At 41.1% G+C, this 16,975-nt stretch overlaps 1 protein-coding gene and 1 long non-coding RNA gene across 4 annotated transcripts; one reads left to right on the top strand and one right to left on the bottom strand.

Annotated features, from left to right (window-relative positions):
* Window positions 1-2,007: 2,007 nt before the first annotated feature.
* si:dkeyp-120h9.1 (uncharacterized protein LOC566469 homolog) lies at window positions 2,008-16,133 on the bottom strand. Of its 3 annotated transcripts, none has more exons than XM_037092556.1 (12): window positions 15,995-16,133; window positions 13,193-13,559; window positions 12,377-12,552; window positions 11,817-11,959; window positions 10,620-10,745; window positions 10,199-10,343; window positions 9,888-10,011; window positions 7,829-7,932; window positions 7,629-7,725; window positions 7,243-7,392; window positions 6,236-6,419; window positions 2,008-4,625 (listed from the first exon to the last, which is right to left on the bottom strand). In XM_037092556.1, the coding sequence occupies exons 2-12, from the start codon at window positions 13,319-13,321 to the stop codon at window positions 4,531-4,533; spliced, it is 1,473 nt and encodes a 490-aa protein (XP_036948451.1). In that variant the 5' UTR covers window positions 13,322-13,559; window positions 15,995-16,133; the 3' UTR covers window positions 2,008-4,530. The 3 variants fall into 3 exon arrangements, with proteins under 3 accessions (XP_036948451.1, XP_036948453.1, XP_036948452.1); XM_037092558.1 differs by lacking the exon at window positions 15,995-16,133 and adding an exon at window positions 15,329-15,410; XM_037092557.1 differs by lacking the exon at window positions 15,995-16,133 and adding an exon at window positions 15,235-15,373.
* On the top strand, window positions 15,468-16,628 carry LOC119016599. The gene is made up of 2 exons (XR_005074200.1): window positions 15,468-15,597; window positions 16,022-16,628. It is a non-coding gene; the product is annotated as an uncharacterized LOC119016599 (long non-coding RNA).
* Window positions 16,629-16,975: the final 347 nt, after the last annotated feature.

Raw genomic sequence — 16,975 nt, 5'->3', positions numbered from 1 at the left:
GAGAGAAAAGCCCGACTAGCTTTCTCTGTGGAGATCATCTCAGTGATCAAAACCAGCACACACAACCACTAATCCATCTCATTCGATCCACTCACGGTTGAAGTGCCTGCGGCTGACGTGGGGCCTCCAGGGTCGGTTTCGTATCCAGTTCAGGCGTCGAGGCAGCTCCATGATGCCAAGCTGGTGCCGGTGTGCGACGTCCCGTCACCCCATCAAAGAGCAGCACCCAGGTGCGTCTGCCCATCCCCAGGACAGACACCCCCTCCAGAGCATCAGAGGGTGCACAGCAGCCTGCACTTGTTTCAACACACTTCACACTTCACTTTGTCCTCGGCCTGTCGTGCGCTCTCTGGGAGACAAACCTTAACAGTAGCTGCTGTGCTGCTCGGCTGCATTTCCCCTCCGCTGCTTTATATTTTATTCATGAGTCAGTGGAACCCAACTCCCTCTGTCTCGGGGAGGGATGGAGCCTGGCCTCTCCCCAGGAACGAGGCAGAGTGCACACCCAGCTGAAATGTGATGCCTCCCAGGGAGGTAAGGTGGATGGATTGATGGATGGATGGATGGATGGATGGAGGCGGGAATTGGACAGCCACCTGAGGAGGCTGGAAGGAAGATGGTGAGTCGAAGACAAGGACAGTTTCTGTGTATGTGTGTGCACAGGTATCTCTGAGTCTTTAAACTACGATCAAGAACACTGTAGTGAAACATTATTTTGCCTAGAAAACAAAGAGATATAAATGCAACATCTACATTATATAGATGTCACAAAGTGGCCCAGGGAAAGTGAGCGTTCTTCTTTCTCTTCGGTAAGTTGCGAGTTACGTAACAGCACTTCTCCTCTCTGAGTCAGTAATGTGAACTGCCTGCCCAACACTTTTCCCCTGCAGGTCGATGGCAGACACTAATTCATCTGACTGCAGTACTCCAGGTATCTGCGCTTCTGTCACTGGAGAACTGTTTACAGTTAGAAGAGAATGGTGATCCAAATACATGGTTTTGGATTTTTTTTTTTTTTGCTGCATTGAGATGTTACTGGAGCAAATGTAACAACCATTAGATTTTCAATTTTTCATTAAAAAATAAAGATGTGCGGTGCAATTTAAATAAAAATGCCAGATAACATGTTGAAAACTAGACTGGCACCTCAGACTGAAACCTCCACCAAGGCCTGATATCTCAACCACCTCTACAGCCCTGCACCGCTCTGTTTTTTCATTAAAATCATCATCAAATTAACAGAAATAAACAAAAATGTGAGAAAAATTCCCAGATCCTTCCCTTTATCCAGATCAACACCAAAAGTTGATGTGGTCTTCTCTGAGCTGAGACTCAAATCTGTCAGTTCTTTAGATTTTGTGTAATCCTGCTGACAAACCAGGAACACACATTACACAAAGGGAGATGGGAGAACACTTAAACTTTAGTTAACTTAAATATATACAGATATAGCCATCATATTTTGAGAGCCTGAAGTTAAATATTTAAGTTGCTTGTTTTGTCAAAAACAATTCAACACCATTACATGTTTGGTTTGCAGAAGAAAGAAAAACTAAATTCAAAAATCTCACACTTACAAAGCTGAATAAAGTGAACATTAGGCATATCTGGTTGGATGATGACTCAATCGGTTAAGTGATCAGTAAAATCACTCCAGATACATTTTCTGGCAAATCGCTTAATCAAATTTCTCCTGCCCTAATTTGATTTGGGGGGGAAAAAAAAAAAAAAAAAAAAGCTATTCAATTTTATTCTTGTAGAAAAACAGAACCTTCATCAACAGCAGACTAAAATTTGCTGGAAAGCTTTGATGCCGTGTTTACTCACATGTATAAAAAAAATGAAAGGAACCTGGAGCTTAATCAACAACAACTGATCACTAAATCGCAGTTTGACGGCACTGAATGAAGCGTTTACCGACCATGACCTCTAGTGGCCGAGAGCTGCCCACTGCATCACGTCTGCTTCTCCAGCTCAGGTCGAAGACACAGTCAGAGTCACTGAAAGTCACATTCTGTACTCGCCTTTATTCAAATATAACACAGTGCCTTCCTGCCTCAGTCTGGGCAAGCAGGACTTCCTCCCATCAAATGAGCTGACATGAGTTTGATATTTGTTTTGTCCCAGTCCCCAAAAGAAAGACATAAATAAAAACAGTCAAAAAAAAAAAGAGGAAGTATTTTAAAAACAAGTCTACAAAAGACCCCCCCACACACACACACAACACAGCTTTCTCAACCACAACCCCAAATGGATATATGTTCAGAACCCAATGACACACATGAAATATAAGTTATACTGCAACATTCAAGTTTTCTGAATATATGAATCCATTACATGAACATCATAGGGAAGTACATTAAAATATTGTGTTTACTGCAGATATATTGTGGTTACCTTCTGGACAACACTCCAAACTGAGCAGTTTAAATGACCACAGTGAATGTTGAATATTTAACAAATATCTGTGCTTCTGTTGGCTGGTGTTGTGGAAGTGCTTGAGTCAAGACACCAAGGATGGTTCAATCCAAGGCCAGAAGATTTCTAAAATCTGAAGCTGCTCTATTTGTTAGTTTTTTTTTTTTCAAACTGACCACCTGAAAAACATTTGGCAAACCCTAAAGCAGCATGTTGATGATTGTGCTCACTGTACACAAAAGCTACGATATCAAAAATAGACAGGCCCTTTGGCAGATCACACTCACAGAAGGCACATACAGTTTATAAGGACTAGCGTACACTGCACACACCACAGTTGGACTCGTTTCTACACTACAGCTATGGCCGTCTCACTAGACAGCAGAGACACTTTGCTACAGGCTCACTGCACTCTGTGAGCAGACAGATGGTCCACCAGCCTGTTTCAGACCTTTGGTTATAAATAAATGGTCCAAGTTGGTCAGATATTCAAAAGGCAACTTTACAGTAAATCTCCCATCTGTGATACAAACTGTTAAGACAAGAGTGGGTAAAAGAAAAAAAAAAAGAGAGATAAATAACAGCAACAGCGTGTGCACAACAGCATGGTTGATCCTGAGGTTTGTCTCTATCCTACTGAGGAGTTCCTAATGTACAAACAATCACAAGAGCTTGAACATAAAACACATTTTAGATACCAACAACATTCTAGTCACAATCCTCTCACCAGTCTGTGTTTGTAGGTGGCTGAAAATAGCATAACAAAGGTGACAGTAAACAGCTTAAACAATATCACATAAGTTATAGCTGGACTCTTGAATGACACTTATAGTTTTGACCACTAGGAGGCTCCAGAAACCAAAAATTGCCCTGAAGATGCCTTTAAGGCCGTGTTCTTCAACCCTGGTCCTTCAAGTTTGAGATGTTTCCCTTCCCCAACACACCTGATCACGATGTCAGGCTTCAGAGGGGCCTGATAATGAGCTGATCGTCTGAATCAGGGGTGCTGTGACAGGGAAACATCTAAAAACAGGGCTGCAGTTCCTGAGGACCAGGCAGGAAGAACACTGATTAAAAAGTATTTACCGTTAAAAGCCAACGGACACATCACAAACTGCTGAACATTTTTTCCTCTTTTCATAAACTAGCTAATTATTATCCATACCTGTCCATTTGGTCCTTAACTTCAGTAACACATTAGAATAAAGCTTTTCTAAAACAAGATGACAGTAAAACATACTGTAAACACAAGACGTGCAAATGTGCAGCAGTTTACTGAGGTCAATGAGTCCAGGAAAATGTTGTTGGAAACTGTCTGAATGTCATACCCATATAGTTTTTACGTACCGCAAACTTGCACATAACCTTTCCCATTTAAAACTTTATACTGTACCTTTCAGCATCTAAACCAGCAGAAAGGACCCACCCACTGACAAATTGAAAATTAGGGTTATTCTTTCGATATTTAGATTTTTTCTCATGAATTACCAAGTAATTTTAGGATTGTGCACACCCTAAATGTGACGAATTAAGAAGGAAAAATTATGTAATTGGTTACCTGTAAAGGCTCATTTCAAAGCCTAAAACCACTGGTTTGAAAGCACACAGGTTCATCCCTCACACATTCAAATGAGAGTCGTGATCCAGCTCATCTAAGGCATTCAACCATTTTTCCATAACAACCTCCTGTTTGTGAATGACTCACTGGAGCCGCCTTTGCAGAGTTGATTCCCCCCGGATCGGGTTGTTAGTTTCCATTTGTTGCAGGGTCACCTCGAGGCTTTCAGTCAGCTTATGTGTGCGTTGCAGTGTGTGGGCACGTATGGAGGAAATGCACAAACACTGCTTTGTGCAAGAGCATGTGAACATGCATGAGTTAATCTGTACAGTGCCGTCTGTTGTATACAAAATTTAAATCCTGCGTCTTCAGTTCGATGGCTCATGTGTGGGTTGAGAGGAGGGGAAAAGTGTTGAGCTCATCTCTCAAGTCCCTCCATCATTCTTCCTTTAATCAATCAAGCTGGGCTCATCTAAATGCTGATTGTCTGCAGCTCACAGCTTCCTTTGTGTCCATTCTTCCTCTTCCATTCAAAATTTCAACCGTTCCATCCATTAGTCCATCTTTTCTGGGTCTATATTGTCCAGGTCAATATCAGGCGAGGCCACACAACACATGCACAGTTTTTGTGTGTACAGAGAGATCTTATCTGCAGTGAAAGAGAAAAAGAAAGATAATCTTAGAAATGGAAATAATTGGTTTCTTTAGAATGACAGCCTAAAGCATTACTAGTCTTAACGTTTTAGCCTCAAGTTATTAGGATTAGGATGAGGTACTACTCGACTGCAGAGCTATAGGGCCCTTTACAATGTACACTCTTTGGTACTGTACACTAATCTCAATCACTCTTTAGCTCCTAACAATAAGAGGAGTGTTTACATGTGCCTATAGTAGCTGGTCTACATGCAACTTAAAACTAGTAAGCTACTTTCAGAGGGTATCCATAATTACCTCACACAACCACGTTCATTCTCCTGAAAATGTAGCTTTGTAGCTCTGTACTTACAAATATCCTGGTTATAAAATGCTGTTTGTGCATGAGATATGTTATGTGTCATTTCTTTGTAAGATCATATAATATTTGCTGTTATAATAAAGTCTGCCATGATACAATTTTCATTAAATTCAAGAGCCTACAATTGATTTATGATTTAACACTGTTCAGAAGAAGCTGCCATCCCTTTGTCTGCTTTTGGCCATAAAAGAAAAAAATAAAAACTACAAAAATAATAGTTAATATATGTGACTGGTAAAGGGCATGTAAGTTTATGTGGCAACACTTTATTTCGCTCGGCCAGAAAATGTCACGCTAAGTAGGCGATAATTATCAAGTACGACATTTGAAGTTTTCCTCCAATTACCTCAAATGACCGACATGATTTAATTAGAACTACATCTATCAAGGCCCAACGGTCCCCTCAATAAAATTCAAATAAGCCTAATCCAATATTAAATAAAGCTATTTAAATCTGCCTGATGCAGATCTTTATTAGGCTTTATTAGGATCCCCATCAAATTGTACTCACTCAGTTAGCCACCTAAAAATACCTAAAATGTTTAATCAATATACATAAATTATTCTCTGAGAAATTAAATAAAATGTAAAAAAACAAACAAACAAACACAAAAACACATCTAGCAACAATAACAGTCAGAAAACCTTCCTGGATCTGTCCCTTCATCTCTAAACAATAAGATCATTTTATAAAAGTATTAAAACAAAATTTTGTTTCATGCTAGTAACCATTATTTGCTTTAGCTTGAGGCATTTTATATTACAGAAATATGCCAAGTGCTTGACAGTCTTTTCCTCTACTAGCTTAACAAATTACATTTATTATTTATCCTTTTTCTTACTCGCCATCTCCCACAGAACACTATGGTTAAATTTCAATCTGCAAGCACAGTTTTTCAGCCCAATACTGTTGAAACATTGCAGCCAATACTGCTGTAGCAAGGGCAACAAGTTAGTAGACTGTCAAGCCACATTGCTGCGTTTCCTGTGAAGGTCATCTTGTGACGGCATGGTTTGTGTATTGCCTTCCCGTTTAGAAAGGAGCTGCATTTGGACCCAAAGTGTGACACGCATCATAGGACTTTTAAAATAAAGGCGTATCTGAAAGATGCTGATGATGATGACACGGATCAGTGTTTTCCACTGGATCATTCAATCACAGAATCAACTTATAATTACACCCCTAATGACCAGAATCGCTGGATGCTGGAAGAACCACTGCAGAATCAGTTGAAGCCTCTTACCAATCATTTTGCTGAGGAAGGCTGGTCTGGAGCTGGACGGCAGGTGGATGCAAATGAAGTAGACTGGTGCACCAGACAATGCCACTGCAATTCCCACCAGAGAGTTGATGGTATCACTGTAGAGGGGAACCACTACGAGGAAAACGCTGCACAAGCAGTAGACTATTGGGAAGAACAAAGACAGCTGCAGGGAGTGGACACAGGAAGATGACAAGGGCAGCGTGAGAAAAAAGGGGAGGCAGAAAAGGAGAATGGGAGGTGACAAACAGTGGGAAGAAAAAAAAGCAGGAAGGTTAAAACTTAAAATCACATTAACAAATACTCAATTAGATCAACCCATACTGCTGATGATTTAATCGTGGCTCTAATAGCCCTTAAATTGCTCAGCCAGTATGCAAGGCAGTCAATGTTGGAGCTAGAGAATCTAATTAACCAATATATCAGATTCAAAACATCACTGGCTTTTTAACGTTGTTAGAACTCATGACTAAAGTCATTGCTGCTGGTGGTAGGGCCCAACATTGAGGCGCCGTTGAAACAAACCCATCAAATCTTTGCTTAAGAGCAAAGAGGAGCGTTTTGTATATTCTTACTTTTTATGTTCACCGTTAACATTTTTCTGTTCAGCTGCAGCATCTAATGAGGGTTGTGGACAGCCAGTGATATGACCAACAAGAGAAATCAAATGATGGCCCCCATTTAATACACATCTCCCTAACTGGGGGGAGGCAAGGAGGTAGACACTGCATCATATTTGTCCCAGGTGTCTAGTGCCTCTTCAGCCAGAAGGAACGTTTCTAAATTCATTTAATTTCATTCATTCATCAACCAGCTTTGTATAACTTCAATGTTGATAATATGTGCACCTTCTCTCCATTTTCTTTTGTCACTATGGGCTGAATTTCAAGTTTTTACAACACTGTACAGAGACACTGATGTGTCTGGAAGGCAGAACTACTGGGGTTGGTAAATATGCATGTCAACACTCAAGACGGACCAGTTTTTACCTTGACAGGTCTGTGCAGATCTGGAAATTTGAAACGAAGGTAGATCTGGCTGGCTATTGACAAGCCAATAAACAGCCAATAATTAAAACTGAAGTAGTTGATCAACTGGAAAACATCGGGCACAACCAAGTAGAACAGAGACATGACACCCTGAAAAGAGAAGAAATATACACAAAAACATTGGTTGAGTGTGGCTACGGGCCAGCATCAGGGACACAAGGCTCTGGATAAATAACTTTATTGTCCACCTCAGTGGAAATTTTCCTTCTCCCAAGCAAAGAGAGGAGCATCCAGGTCAGCAGCCAGGCTGCCCCCCCAGCTGTGTATTTGATGTTTCAAAGAATCAAATAAGTTTATTTTAGATAACAGAAATGTTTGATACTTACATTGAACAGCAGGGCAGGAATTGGTGTGAAACGCTTAATGTGGATCATGCACAGGACATTAGGTAGGTGGCCTTCTCTGGAACCAACGAAAAACAACCTGCAGCAGAAAAAAAAATGTAAACAAACAGTTAAAACCTTATTTTAAAATAGGTTTTAGCAAAGTTGTTTGCATAGTCTCACCTGTGCTTGTATTTACTGACCTGGAGGCAGCAATAATTGAGGAGTTGAGACCACCGTAGCAAGAAATTGCTACAGACAGAGGGATCAGCCATCGGCCCCAGCCCAGGACTTCATCTGCAAACGTCTGGGGAGACATTCAACAAAGTGCTGACTGCCCACATTTATCTATTGGTGGTTAGGTGTGGCCCTCAGAATAGCCAAAACATCCACACACACTTGTACATTTTCACCATGATGTTTCATTCTAGGTTTTAAACACCTACATAATTCTTGTCTCCTTACCTATACCTTTTTGTCAGTGCCATAAATCTCTGACTTACCTACCTCAATTATGTGTCCTTGTTTCTATCCTGAGAAGTGCTTTGGAAACTGCTAATTGTCCTCTAAAACCACTGAACAACAACTGTCTTTTGACAGTACTTTTGTTGATAAAATCTCGTGTTGTTTATTTACCACACTCTGTATATGTGATGTTTTAGCCCTCTGGGTACTAAAGCTTCATCTTTAGATCTTCTGAAGGTGTGGTCACTTTGGAACTGCCTGATACAGCTTCGGATACAGCTGATCCAGGTTCTGTAAAATCTTTCAAAGTTAAATGCACTGGCCCCTTAGAAAAACGTTTAGTTTACCATGATTTGACAAGTTCTAACACATTCATATACATTCTGCATCATGAAATTTTCTGATTATTTTCTGGATTTGAGTGACAATATTCAGAGGTCAATTCACTGGAGGTTTTCAAACCCTTTCTATATTCAAGTAACTGCTCTTGTATCCATCAAAGTGCTAAACAGTAGGAACACAAGGTTTTTTCCACATCAAGAATTCAGCGATAGACTTGCCAGCTGGGTGACCAGAGAGTTGGTGCCAGAAGCCTACCTCAATGCTGATATACCATCAGACAATCTACAGTGTTTCCCACAGAATCAGATTTTAATTGTGGCGGTGGCTGTCAGGCTGGGGTGCCATAGAGCATGTGCACTCAAGATAGCTGACCGCGTCGGCTGACGTCCGGTTTAGTGCTGACGTCCGGTTTAGTGCTGACGTCCGGTTTAGTGATAACTTGGGTGGGGATAAAATGTAATCCTGTTGGCTCTTGGAGACTCTCAAAATGTTATTGGACTGAACTGACGAAATTCTGACAGTAGGACGAGTCATTTCGAGGGGTTGTGAGGCTTTTATTACCGTTATTACCAAAAGAAGTGTCTTTCACAATGTTAGCTTTTAGGAAAAAGTCCCCAGTGCATCTTATGACGATTCAATTACACTGCTTGACCTGGCACTCTTTGTGGGGGCTTAATCTCAACAATGAGTTCAGCTGTCGTCTTTGCATGGGAAGTTACAGTCAAGCCAACTGCGTTAATTAGTCTTCTTCTTTGGTTTTACTGGCGGACTAAAAGGCAGGCAGCTCCAAAAATAGAAAATCAGTGTTGATATTGTGGCAGACCACCACAAATAAATTAATGTGTGGGAAACACTGATCTAATTAAACAAAAAAGCTAGCACACTGGTACATCTGTTGTCTGGGTTCGAGTCTAAGCGGCACACACTGATATTTACAAAAGATTTGACACCATAGGCCACTCCAGTCACACAAATCAAGTCACGGTTACGCTGAGTAACTTTTTGTTGTGCCTCTTGGCTTAAATCAAAGGAGCACACAGGCCATAGCTTGTTGGACCATTAGTATGAATATAAAAAACAATTATCAAATACCATTCTCAACAAGCCTTCCTCCTCCAAGGCACTAATCACATCATCAACTTCTCCATGTTCCTGTGTGGGGCGCTAACCTCTTTAGCTAAATGAGGTTCCTGTCATCATCCCACTCATAAAATCACAGATAACCAAAAGGGAGCACCAAACCAGATACTGGTGCCAGTAGCTGCCAGCCAGGCTGAAAGCAACAACAGGAAGGAAAGATGAAAACCTGCAGCCCCTGTGAGGCTGAGCAGATGCTGTCAATTTGAATAAGTCCTAATAGAGTTACTGGGTAGACTTGAGTATGTGCACAATCAGACTGATCATATAAAGCTTCTTTAGCACACAAGGGGCCCATAATAATCTGCAGATACTCACCACAGCAACAGCGTCACTGCTGAGCACTTTGTCGGCATCCATGACGACGTAGTAAGCCACATTGGTCAAGATGTAGATCACTGTGACAATGGGCATGGAAATAGCGATGGACAACGGCAGATTCCTGAATTGGCAAAGACAATGATTTTAACTTAAAGTTCAACAGAAAATTCTAACCCTAATAGCACATGCAAATGAAGACTTAATGACTTCGAATTCACAAGTACGATAACTGAGTTTTAAGTATTATGTTTACATTATTGTAAAAGGTATGTAGTTAGGTAAAAAGTATTTTCTGAAAGACCTCGTACCTCTCTGGGTTTTTGATCTCCTCTGTGATGAAGTTAAGTGTGTCCCAGCCAGAGTAGGAATAGAGTGCTGAATAGAGGGCCAGAGCCATGTCACCAGGGTTCACCTTGGAGCCTTTGAATGAGTCCTCAAAGTTCTGGTCAAAACCTATGACAACACAGTGTTGTTAGCCTACACTTTCTATGCTTTGAAAGGTCAAGTTTACACATACACAGGTAATTCCAATACACTGGGCATGCACATACCAGTGTTAACATGAAGCAGACTGCATACTCTGTTTTTGATAGCTTTGTTGCAGAAAATTCCAAGAGTAATTTTTACTTTTTACTTTACGAGCTGGTCCAAAATCTTAATTTCATCTTGTCTGTCAATCAGTAAAAAAAATGTAAAACAAAATAATATGTGACAAAGAGGTCCCCCTACCTTGTGCCAGCTTAACCATGCCAGTAATGATGATGACAATAAGAGCTAGGACCTTGGCTACAGTGGAGACGACCTGAAGAATAGCACCCCATTTCACTTTCATGCAGTTCACAAAAGTCAGCAGACCTGATGGAGAGGACGTAAGAAAAGAGCAGCTGACCAATGTCAAATCTACAGTATATACTGAATGATGCAAACAGGCAGAGAGCGGTAGATGAGCAAGGGTTCAAATTTATAGCCAGCAACTTCTGAGGAATTATAATTTATTTTGATAGTAAACTTAATTAAAAAGGAGGTCTAGAAGAATAACCCACTTTACATGAGGTGAGAGAAAATAATTGACTCGAGGTGTTACATCTGGCCCTTTAAGGACTGAAATGCCACCTCAGGCTAGCTAACAGATTGCCCTGTTGATACGGTGACATTGCTAGAGAGTTTGAAACTCTGCTCACTCACAAAATTCCAAAAGAATGGGGACATAACCATAGATCATATCTTAACAAACCAACAGGTTTAGGCTTGGCTACAGCAGCTGTATTTGCACAGCCTTGTATTTCTTAAATGCCCTTAATCTCATACCATAACAAACCTTAAGTACCGCAACTTCCTAAGCTCAGTAGACTGAAGAGGAAAGCAACCTGTGCAGTTAAACACGGATCCCTTTAAGTGCAAAGGAAACAGACCAAATCAAGCAGCTATGTTTGGAGCAAGAATGGTTTATCATGGATCATAAAAGCTGCAAACAATAACTACAGAGACCAATTTAAAACAGTGTTTTCTCATAATTATATATTCGACTTTACTGTGACTATTTGTCTCAGCTATTGTGAGAGATTCTCCTATACTCTTCCTCATTCAAGAGTAGAGGAGCAATGATAATTCAATACTCAATTCAAATAATGATGAGCACACTGAGCAAGCGATGACAGCAGAGCTACTCTGGGTTTGCAAAAACAGCTACATTGTGTCTGTTTGGTGCAGTGCAATGCAGTCTTTCAAAGTGATGCTTTTGGTTAAAATTACATTTGGTGATCAGTGTTTTGTTCATGATCGGGTTGAAGACAGACTGTCCTGATTTTGGCACAGCAGCTCCACAGTGACACTTCTCTTACAGTGGATGCTTTACAAAACACTATACGCTAACAGATACAACTGGATAAGCAGAGCATTAAGCATTAAGTAAAGGGAGAGCCTTACATATGATGACGGCAGCAATGAGGCGGACAGCCACATAAGGGGCAGAGCAGGTGGGGTAGAAAGGCTGGACCAGGTAGTTGGAGAAGGTCAGACCTATCACTGCCTGACAAGCTGGCTCAACTATCAGCAGCGACGTCCACAGTCTACGGCAGAATTTAAAAGTCTTAGTTATTATAATGCATAAACAACAATTTGTTAACCTTTAGCCCCCCCAAAAAATTAAAAAAAATTATAAGCTTGAATAATAATTACATCTGATGTTAGCAAACTGCTAACTCCACTGATGTAATAACAAAATGTCAATTAAATCTTAATAAAGTGACCAGACAGGATTACAGTGTCCTGAATGTGATGCTTCTCTGTCCAACTCTGTACTTCATATGCCCTTTATGCAAGCCAATTGACTAATCTTACTTTACCCACACTACACTTGATGTCTGGTAGACTTGAAAGAAATAACATGGATTATAAGTATTGAGTCTCTGTTGTGTTGACTACAGGATAATGTGTTAAAATAAGGTGTTTACAGACAGGAACAGTAAAAAAATAAAAATATATACCGGATAAAAGCCAAGAAACCTCCAAAGGCCTCCAGGATGTAAGCATAGGAGGCTCCAGACTTGCGGATGGTGGTACCCAGCTCAGCGTAGCATAATGCACCAAACACAGAAAATATCCCTCCAATGGCCCACACTACCAGGGACAGGCCAAATGAGCCTGTGTACATGAGCACTCCCTGCAGGAAAAGAGAGTAGAGTGTTAAAAATAAAACTAGTTCATTTATGTGTTCCAGTTTGGTTAGGATGACGTGTAAGCTGATATTTGATCTCTGGTGCAGACAAAACAAAAAATGTCACCAAGATCAGTGGTCTAAAAGGAGCTGTAACTATTGGATTAATCCTCCACCATTTCAAATATTTGGAAAATCAATAAATCAGTTTGAGTGATATTTTGAAGAATGGCCAGAATTCTGATTGCAGCTTCTTAAATGAAAATATTTTCCTTTTTCTTTCATCTTCTACGGCAGTAAACTGAATATATTTTGTTATGGACATTTTATAGACCAAACAACTAATTGATTGATCAAAAATAAAAACAATCAATCATTAGTTGCAGCCCTAGTTCTAACACAATGATAGTACAATCTGAAAATATACATTAGATGTGTGTGAACACTTAACAGTACAACTATAAAAAAACCCTTGAAATTACCTAATAAATTCAGGTTTAATGACTTTTAAATAACATTATATATTTCTTACATTTTTCAATTCAAAAAGAGCAAGAAACATTTGTAATTGTAATTTTAGGTAGTCTGAAAAGAAATTTAAATCAAGGCTGAATATTCCCAAACCTAATAAAGCAGAGATTCTTACCTTGGGTGAGACAAAGATGCCAGAGCCTATCATGTTCCCTACGATGAGACATACTCCATGAAGGAGGGAAATCTCCTGCTTCAGCCGCACGCTGCTGCCCTGAGATGCTGTGTCTACCTCAGCAACCATTTTGAGCAATTTACAGCCTCAACTCAGAGAAGGAAACAGCAGAGAGACGGGGAGAGAGAAAGACGAAAGACTGGTTCCAGTGAGCAGCAGAAACAGAGAAAGAACAGAACAAAATGAAAAGAGGGGTGTGGACCAAGTTGAGAAAAAAGGGAGGTGGGAGTGTCACTGGATGTCTAAGACTGTGTCAGTCTCACATAGCCATTGTTTACTCCAACTAGTAGCTCTCCACTGGGTTAATCTAAAAGAAAAACAAGGAGACACACTGTCACAGAAATGCTTTATACATCTCAGTGGACTCTCGAGAAGACAAGAAAATGATCCTGATTCAGTCAGTCATTGGTATTTACAAAAAAGGTACTAGGTAAATCTGTCATTCTTTAAATCACAACGGTTTCAAAAACAAAACTATGTTTGGATCCTTTGTGCTACAGCCATCTTGGAAAATGGAGGGTTGATGATAAATGAAGGAGTGTCACAGCCTGGGGAATGAAGCTGCTCTGTATTTTGGTGGTATGGCAGCAGGGTGAAAGGAATGTGGCTGGGGTTGGTGTGGTCAACATTTAGCCCTATGGGGGCTCTTCTGAATAGTAAGAAGCTTAACTCATGATGTTAAGTTTTGCTGTGTGCGGCTTTTTAAAAAAAAATCTTTTATCTTTATCTATCAATTCTGTTCAGAGGCAGGCAGAGTTGGCCACGTCTCTGGTGGCAGTGGCCCCCCAGCAGGACAATGTGCCCTAACACACCGCAAACACTGCTCAGGAGAAGCTCAAGGAACATAATAAAGGGCCAAAGGTGTTGACTGGGCCACCAAATTCCCCAGATCCCAATCTGATCAAGCATCTGTAAGACGTGCCGAGCAGGTGCCAGACACCAAAGGACACCCTCAGAGCTCTTAAGTCCATGTCTTGACGGGTCAGAGCTGTTTTGGCTACACAATGGGAACCTTTACACTATTAGTCAGGTGGTCATAATGTTATGCCTGATCAGTCTATCTGTCAAGTCACACCAAATATCCCACCTGTTGTTACCTAATAGTCAACCAGACCACACCTATTTTTCTTGGAAACAGGTGTTCAAATAACATCAAGGAACCAACTCTGACATCTGCATAAACTGAGGTAGTTAAAAACGGGAAGTGAGAGGTTACATTTCAGACTGGCTCATCTGAGGCAGTTTGCGCAAGCAAAGGGATGAGCCATTCTGAAATGTAACCTGGTGCCAGTCCATACATAAAAACTTAAATCAATCCTATGCTTTACTGGTAGCTAGTGCAGAGAGGCCAGAAGAGGGGAGATCTGGTCTCATCTCCTGGCACCAGTGGGAAGTCTCACTGTGGTATTTTAAACCAGCTGCAGACATGACAGGGCCGACTGACTGACTGACTGACTGATACAAAAAACATTTTAAGACATGGCCCAGAGGGCATTGATGTATTGCAATGCAATATGACCTCTGTATGCAGAAGCTCTGGTCAGACATGGCAAGAAAACGCATCTTTACAAATCTCATTGCAGAACTGTCAAGTCATGCAAACTTTTTTTCTGCAGGGTCAATAAGTAATGGGTCATCATGTGGCTTCCATGTGCCCTCAAGTAGTCTCAAAATAACATTTTCAGTGCAGACATAGTGCCTGCAGACGGGTCACCACGACTCGGCAGTCGAAACAAGATAAACGGCCCGATACTGCTTGCCGATAATCAATCATCAATAATACAGTTGAGAGCATCATGTTAACTTCCTTTTGCATTACGGGCATGCACAGTAGTAAGGGCTCTGTGATGGACAGGCACCATGTGTCCCCTTAGTTGACCAATGAAATTAGCGAGCATCACTTTTGCCTGTTGAAACCAACATGGCTGCAGCTCCTCTTCTCACAAGCTGAACATACATCTGAGTGGAGGAAATGACTCAACCTGAAACACTCCGAGCAACGTTTACTGCTCACACATGCCGCGTTCATGAGGAAAACACGTGTAGACGACGACAAAGTTATTCAATTTTACGGACCGCACGCTGATTAAGTCGTACTTTAAGGAACATCGTCCACTCGTGTGTCTGAACAAAGTTTCCGCTCTGAGACTGAGCGTCCCGCGGACTGAGCTCAGGCAGGATGGAGGGACGTGAAACGTGGACACGGACTATTTTCCGGTTGCAGCGTCAACTATGAAAACACGTTGATATTAACTAATCCTGATGGCCATGTCTCTACGTTTCACGGTGACCAAAACGCCCGCTCCAGCTATTCCGCTCTACCACACCAAAAACCGCCGCTTGTGGTAAATTCTTCATAATCCAGATAGACTGATTCCCTTGTTCGCACTGGTCCGACACACGTACGCACGTCAAGAGGTGAAGGGGGACCAATTAATAATTAAACCATGTTCACTACATTAATGTCGAGTCGCGAGCTGACATTGGTTCTCATCTTGAACCCCATGTGCAGCTGTGCTGTTATGTGGCACACAGCTAACAAAGCTAGCTCAACACGTCACTGAACCAACGTTAATGATGCTACACATGTACATGCTAACATTAGTATGTGACAGACACAGAGCTTTAAAACGATGGCGCGTGTGTTTGAGGGGAAACGCCTCGACTACGTGTCATTCAACGGCTCAGCATAAGATTTAAACGTGACTTATCCGGAAATAAAATATTAGAGAAAAGAATTACCTTTGTGTTGTCGTCCTTTTTTTCCAGAGGAGAGGGCTGCACATGTGCCGCGTTTCAAGCTTCCTGAGACCAACTTTAGCCACTCAACATCTGCAGCTAGCTCCTCCTCAGTCCTCCTCATCCCCAGCAGCTCAAGGATGGTTGGCAGCCAGCAACCGCCGACAGACGGGGGGCGGGTGCGGCGTGAAGATGATCAAACAACCAGTATAAAATGTTAAAACGCAAATGTTTATCAGATGCTTTATCTTTAATCAATTGCAGCGCATTTTAACGTCATTCATCTCGATCTCTTAACACTGTACAATTCAGATACACACGCTAATATACGTAGTATCACCTTTGAGTCAGCGTATTGATTTGGGCAGTGATGCGGTCACACAGGTGTGCCGCTGAGATGGCAGCGGCGGTTGACAATATGGCTGAGTTATGCTTTATTTACTGTGTTGTAAACGAAAAAGGTACCCCAAGCACACTACGAGTAGAAATAAAGGTAGTGTTTTGAAATATTTCTTTAGCAGAAGTAACATTCGGCCACACTCATAGTGCCTGAGTTGAGGTTAATCATTCCCAACTCGTCAAATAATGACGTTTTGGGATGCCAGCCGAAAAGTCCTACAGCCTCAAAGTTCGGAAAGTTCTGAATAAGGCTCAAAAATCAACTTTTCTTTCACATAGCACATTTAAATGTACTATCATTATTCTGATTTTGAATCACTCTTTTCCTTTATTTTTTAATTATTTTTTTTTAAATCTAACTGCAGATTAAATTAAAGGGGCACCATGTAATTTTGGACACAAAATGAAAGCTCAGAATTGTAATATATACAACATTAATGAGGTTATAATGTATCATTTCCAAAACTGAATAAACGAGCTGCTGTCAGAGGGAAAAAAAAAAGGTCCCTAGCACTACTGCTTGAAGCTAGACAGGTGGCAGGGTCCGCCACATATAAACAAAGTAAAACAATTAGACAATGTGTT

Source organism: Acanthopagrus latus, chromosome 3 (assembly GCF_904848185.1).
Source record: "Acanthopagrus latus isolate v.2019 chromosome 3, fAcaLat1.1, whole genome shotgun sequence".
Classification (NCBI taxonomy): Eukaryota; Metazoa; Chordata; class Actinopteri; order Spariformes; family Sparidae; genus Acanthopagrus; species Acanthopagrus latus.
The sequence above is the reverse complement of the archived record's forward strand: the minus strand, read 5'-3'. Positions and strand labels throughout refer to the sequence as shown.

Bases quoted from the DNA above. Each gene is read 5' to 3' on its own strand.
- si:dkeyp-120h9.1 (XM_037092556.1), bottom strand. From the start codon at position 13,321: ATGGTTGCTGAGGTAGACACAGCATCTCAGGGCAGCAGCGTGCGGCTG. The intron at 7,726-7,828 runs GTCAGTAAATAC...TTTCTGCTGCAG, and splicing joins TCAATTATTGCTGCCTCCAG to GTTGTTTTTCGTTGGTTCCA. The intron at 7,393-7,628 runs GTAAGTATCAAA...TTCTCTTTTCAG, and splicing joins TTCCTGCCCTGCTGTTCAAT to GGTGTCATGTCTCTGTTCTA.